The 5,530-nt window shown below is 70.9% G+C and overlaps 1 protein-coding gene across 1 annotated transcript in view; it reads left to right on the top strand.

The window, feature by feature from the left end:
- Positions 1-4,750, top strand: part of LOC113977382 (microtubule-actin cross-linking factor 1-like) — a 32,340-nt gene extending 27,590 nt beyond the window's left edge. Inside the window, exons 33-42 of the mRNA XM_027703461.1 lie at positions 319-433; positions 1,299-1,336; positions 1,400-1,465; positions 2,278-2,440; positions 2,518-2,672; positions 2,759-2,833; positions 3,070-3,187; positions 3,339-3,523; positions 3,605-3,725; positions 4,125-4,750. Of these exons, the coding sequence (XP_027559262.1) occupies positions 319-433; positions 1,299-1,336; positions 1,400-1,465; positions 2,278-2,440; positions 2,518-2,672; positions 2,759-2,833; positions 3,070-3,187; positions 3,339-3,523; positions 3,605-3,725; positions 4,125-4,750 (1,662 nt within the window). The remainder of the gene's footprint in view (positions 1-318; positions 434-1,298; positions 1,337-1,399; positions 1,466-2,277; positions 2,441-2,517; positions 2,673-2,758; positions 2,834-3,069; positions 3,188-3,338; positions 3,524-3,604; positions 3,726-4,124) is intronic.
- The last annotated feature ends 780 nt before the right edge of the window (positions 4,751-5,530 follow it).

Genomic DNA, 5,530 nt, shown 5'->3' with positions numbered 1-5,530 from the left:
GGGGGGGCTGTGGGGGCTGTGGGGGCTGTGGGGCACACCGAGGGGCTGTGGGGGCTGTGGGGCACACCAGGGGGCTGTGGGGCACACCGGGGGGCTGTGGGGGCTGTGGGGCACACCGAGGGGCTGTGGGGCACACGGGGGGGCTGTGGGGCACACCGAGGGGCTGTGGGGCCTGTGGGGCACACAGGGGGGGCTGTTGGGCACACGGGGGGGCTGTGGGGGCTGTGGGGCTGTGGGGCACACGGGGGGGCTGTGGGGCAGACCGGGGGTCTGTCCTGGCACGGCGGGCAGGCGCTGAGCGCCGGTGCTGTGCCGCAGGTGTTCACGGAGGAGCTGAACCGCAAACAGCCCGACGTGGAGAAGGTCACCAAGAGCTGCAAGCGGAAGCTGGCGGCGGATCTGGGCCCCCCGGCCGCCCGAAGGCTGGCCACGCGTAAGGACCCCCAGAGCCACAGCCCAGACCCCCGGTTGCCCCCTCACCGGACCCCTGGCTGTCCCCTCACCAGACCCATGGCTGCCCCTTCACTGGACCCCCGGCTGTCCCCTCATGGGTCCTCTGGCTGCCCCCTCTCCAGACCCCTGGTTGTCCCCTTGCCAGACCCCCAGCTGTCCGCTCACCGGACCCTCAGCTTTCTACTCACCGGACCCCCGGCTGTCCCCTCACCAGACCCCTGGTTGACCCCTCATGGTCCCCCAGCTGCCCCCTCACCAGACCCCCGGCTGTCCCTTCACCGGACCCCTGACTGGCCCCTCACAGGACCCCTGGTTGACCCCTCTCCAGTCCCCCGGCTGCCCCCTCATGGGTCCTCTGGCTGCCCCCTCACCAGACCCTTGGTTGTTCCCTCACCAGACCCCTGGCTGCCCCCTCATGGGTTCCCTGGCTGTCCCCTCACCAGACCCTTGGTTGTCCCCTCACCAGACCCCTGGTTGTTCCCTCATGGGTCCTCTGGCTGCCCCCTCACCGGACCCCCACCTGCTCCCTCACCAGACCCCCGGCTGTCCCTTCACCGGACCCCCGGCTTTCCCCTCACTGGACCCCCAGCTTTCCCCTCATCAGACCCCTGGCTGTCCCCTCATTGGACCCCCGGCTGCCCCCTCACCGGACCCCCGGCTGCCCCTTCACTGGACCCCCGGCTGTCCCCTCACCAGACCCCTGGTTGTCCCATCATGGTCTCACAGCTTTCCCCTCACCAGACCCCTGGCTGCCCCCTCACCAGACCCCCGCCTGTCCCCTCACCAGACCCCCAGCTTTCCCCTCACCAGTCCCCCTCCTGCCCCCTCCCTGTGGGTCCCCGCAGGTCGCCGCAGCGGTGGGAAGGCTCAGGGGTCGTCGTCGGTGCCGCTGGGGGGGCTGGAGCCCCAGACCCCCCTCCTGGCCCAGCTCCTGCACCGCTGGCAGCAGCTCTGGCTGCTGGCCCTGGACCGCCAGTACCGGCTGGAGACGGCCCTGCAGCGCCTCAGGGAGGTAGGGGGGGCCGTGGGGTCCCAGGGAGCTTCTTCCATGGGAGGTGGGGGCCCTGGGGGTCCTGGGGAGCTTCTCCCATGGGAGGTGGGGGCACTCTGGAGTCCTGGGCAGCTTCTTCCATGGGAGGTGGGGGCACTGGGGGTCCTGGGGAGCTTCTCCTGTGGGAGGTGGGAGCACTGGGGGTCCTGGGGAGCTTCTTCCATGGGAGGTGGGGGCCCTGGGGGTCCCGGGCAGCTTCTCCCATGGGAGGTGGGAGCACTGGGGGTCCCGGGCAGCTTCTCCTGTGGGAGAGAGGGCACTGGGGGTCCTGCTGCCTGGGGTGGAGGGGTGAGCAGCTCCTCTCATGGGAGGTAGGTGCATTTTGGGGGCCTGGGCAGCTTCTCCCCCCAAGAGGTTGGGGTGCCCTGGGGGTCCTGCTGCCCCAGGAGGTAGAGGCAGGTGAGGGCACCCAGGGGTCCCACTGCCCTGGAGGGTACAGGCAGCTCCTCTCCCTTTCTGCCCGTGGGACCTCCCGGCCCCAGGTGGGATGTGGGTGGGGTTGGTGGGTCCCAGAGCCCACCCCTGCAGCTGGGGGTCCCCGTGCCCGCGGTGGGTGCACCCTGACGCTGCAGAGGGGCTGCTGGAGCCCGGGGGTACCCCCCGTGTACCCCAGAGCTGGGGGCCCTGGGCAGAGACCCCCTCGCAGCCTTGGCAGGAGCAGGGTGTGCCTCTGGGCTGATCGTGGGGCACACAGTGGTCACCTTGGCTGACACAGAGGGGCTTGGGGGGGTCCCGCCGGGGTGTTGATCCCCGCCTGTGCCCCCCCCCCCAAGCTGGAGGAGTTCGCTCACTTCGACTTCGGGGTGTGGAGGAAGCGCTACATGCAGTGGATCAGCCAGATGAAGTCCCGCGTCCTGGACGTTTTCCGCGGCATCGACAGGGACCAGGACGGGCGCATCAGCCAGCGGGAGTTCATCGAGGGCGTCCTCGCCTCCAGTGGGTGCCGGGGGGGAGGCCGGAGGGCGATGAGGGGGCTGCTGTCGGGGGCTGAGGGTCCCTGTCCCCCCGCTCAGAGTTCCCCACCAACGTCCTGGAGATGAACGCCGTGGCCACCATCTTCGACATGAACGGCGACGGCTTCATCGACTACTACGAGTTCGTCAGCGCTCTGCACCCCAACCGGGACCCCCTGCGCCGCTCCGCCGACGCCGACCAGATCCAGGATGAGGTGTGGGGGGGGGGATGGAGGGCCGGGGGGGGCTGTGGAAGGGTGGGGGGACCCGCCCGGGGCTGAGCTGAGCGTGGTCCCCGCAGGTGAACAGGCAAGTGGCCCAGTGCAACTGTGCCAAGCGCTTCCAGGTGGAGCAGATCAGCGCCAACAGGTACCGGGTAAGTGCCGACCTGTGGGGTCAGGGCTTGGTCCCACCCCTGTGGTCCCACAGCACCCGTGTCCCGGGGCAAGGAGGGGACACATCCTGGAGCCCCGGCCCCGTGGGAGGAGGGTGGTGCTGGCAGGGACGGGCAGGATGGGCAGGTCTGGGTGCTGGCACTGCCCTGGCACCCCCTCCCCGAATCCCAGCCCTGCCCCGAAGCCCCCAGGCCCCACCTTTGCCCTCTCCCCGCAGTTCGGGGAGTCCCAGCAGCTGCGGATGGTGCGGATCCTGCGCAGCACCCTCATGGTGCGGGTGGGCGGGGGCTGGATCGCCCTGGACGAGTTCCTGGTGAAGAACGACCCCTGCAGAGGTGGGTGTGGGGGGTCCCACGCCGGGCACTGGTGCGGTGAAGTCCCTGTTCCCTGTGCCTGTGGGGCCAAGCGGGTCAGTGGGGGCCATGTGGGGCGCAGCACCGCCGGGACCCCATTGCCGGCCCCCCTCACCGCCTCCGTCGTCCCCAGTGAAGGGAAGGACCAACCTGAAGATCAACGAGAAGTACCTGTCCCCGGACGCCTTCGGGACCGCCGCCAGGTGCGCGGGCAACCAGTCGGCCGCCTCCTCCAAAGTGCTGTCCCCGAGCCGCTCCAACTCCAGCCTCAGCCTCTACAGCAGCGCCTCGGCGCCCAGCAGCCCCCTGGCCAGGAAGGTGAGGGCTGCGAACCCCTCCAGAAGTTTCCCCCCCCCACCTAGTCCCCCCGCCCCGGGCGCTGACCCTCTCCGTCCCCAGTCGGTGCTGCGGAGGACGCGCTCCGGGGATCGGTGTCCGCGCTCCCGCGGCTCGGGGCTGCCCGACGGAGCCGAGCTGCAGTTCGGCGCGGCCGAGGAGAGCCTGGCCGTGGCACTGCCAGGTGAGCGCTGTGCCCTCACAGGGAGCAGGAGTTTGGGGGGCACGGGGGAGCGGGAGCGGGTGTGCGGTGTGGGGCAGGGGTTTGGGGGGCACAGGGGAGCCGGAGCGGGTGTGCGGTGCGGGGCAGGGGTTTGGGGGGCACAAGGGAGCCGGAGCGAGTGTGCGGTGCGGGGCAGGGGTTTGTGGGGCACAGGGGGCCGGAGCGGGTGTGCGGTGCGGGGCAGGGCAGCGGGGCAGGGCAGCGGGGCTCTCCGCCGGCCCTCGGAGAACCCCCCGCTCCAGCCCCTCCGCGCCCTCGCAGAGCCGCCCGAAGGGTCCCCCCCGGAGCGCTGCAGCCCCTGCCGCTGACACCCCACCCCGCGCCCGCCCTGCGCCAGCACCCTCGGCCGGCCCCACTCAGGACCCCTCTCCCCGAGGCTGGAGGACGGCGAAGCCGCGGCCGCGGCGCCCCGCGGGGCTCCGGCCCGGCGCTGCGGCGGCTCCCCGAGCGGGGCTGAGCTGTCTGTCCGTCACCGAGCCCGCCGGGACCGGCCCCGGCGGATATGCAAGTACCCCCACCCCCCCCGACACCCACCGAGCCCCCCGGGCACCGACCCCCTTCCCCACGGCTCCACCGGGTGCCCGGGGCTGTGGGTCCAGCCGGGCATCCCCGGAGTGGCCGCGGTGTCCCCCCGGCATTTGGCGTTGCTGACGGGGGTCCCCCGCCCCGCTGCCCACGCCCCCGGCGGGAGGTGGCCGGGCTCGGTCCCCCCTGGCCGGGCGCCGAGTCCCGTTTCTGGTGCTAACCCTCACCCCTCTGCCTTCGGTGTGCGCGCGGGGGGCCCCGGCTTCGGCCGCCCCCCGCCCCGGTGGGGCCGCCACGGGCGGGGGTCCCGAGCGGCCGCGCCCCCGCCCCGCCGGCGGCCCCGGCGGGCAGCGGGACCCCCCCCGCCCTGCTGCCGCATGTTCACGCACCCCGCTAACCGGAGAGCAGTAGAGCTGAATGTAACCCCGGCCGGGCCCGCCCGCCGCCACAATAAACTGTAGTGACGTTCCTTTTTCTACGAGCACCCGTCCGTCCCTCCGTCTGTCCGCTCAGCGAGGGGGCTCTGCTCTGTCTGTTTGTCCGCTCGGGGAGGGGGCTCCGCTCTGTCCGTCTGTCCGCTCAGGGAGAGGGCTCTGCTCTGTCCGTCTGTCTGCTCAGGGAGAGGGCTCTGCTCTGTCCGTCTGTCTGCTCAGGGGGGGGGCTGCACTCTGTCTGTCCATTTGTCTGTTTAGAGAGGGGGCTGCACTCCGTCTGTCTGTCCTCTTGCCCTGCTGCTGGGGCAGGGGTCCATCAGCGTCTGTCCGCTTAGGGCAGAGGGGTGCCCTCTGTCAGTCTGTCTGTCTGTCTGCTCACCTGCTGTTGGGGAGGGGGACTGTAGTCAGTCTGTCTGTCTGTCTGTCTGCCTCCTTGCCCACTGTCAGGACATGAGCTGCAGGCAGTCTCTCTGTCTGTCCACTCACCCCGCTGTCAGTGCAGGGGCTGCAGTCTGTCCGTCTGTCCACTCACCCCACTGTCAGTGCAGGGGCTGCAGTCTCTCTGTCTGTCTGTTCACCCCACTGTCAGTGCAGGGACCGCAGTCTGTCTGTCTGTCCACTCACCCCACTGTCAGTGCAGGGCCTGCAGTCTGTCTGTCTGTCCACTCACCCACTGTCAGTGCAGGGACTGCAGTCTGTCCATCTGTCCACTCACCCACTGTCAGTGCAGGGCCTGCAGTCTGTCCGTCCCTGTGTCTGCTCACCCCGCTGTCAGTGCAGGGGCTGCAGTCTGTCTGTCTGTCCACT

This window comes from Neopelma chrysocephalum, unplaced genomic scaffold (genome assembly GCF_003984885.1).
Source record: "Neopelma chrysocephalum unplaced genomic scaffold, ASM398488v2 Primary Assembly neopelma1_228, whole genome shotgun sequence".
Lineage (NCBI taxonomy): Eukaryota > Metazoa > Chordata > Aves > Passeriformes > Pipridae > Neopelma > Neopelma chrysocephalum.
The sequence above is the reverse complement of the archived record's forward strand: the minus strand, read 5'-3'. Positions and strand labels throughout refer to the sequence as shown.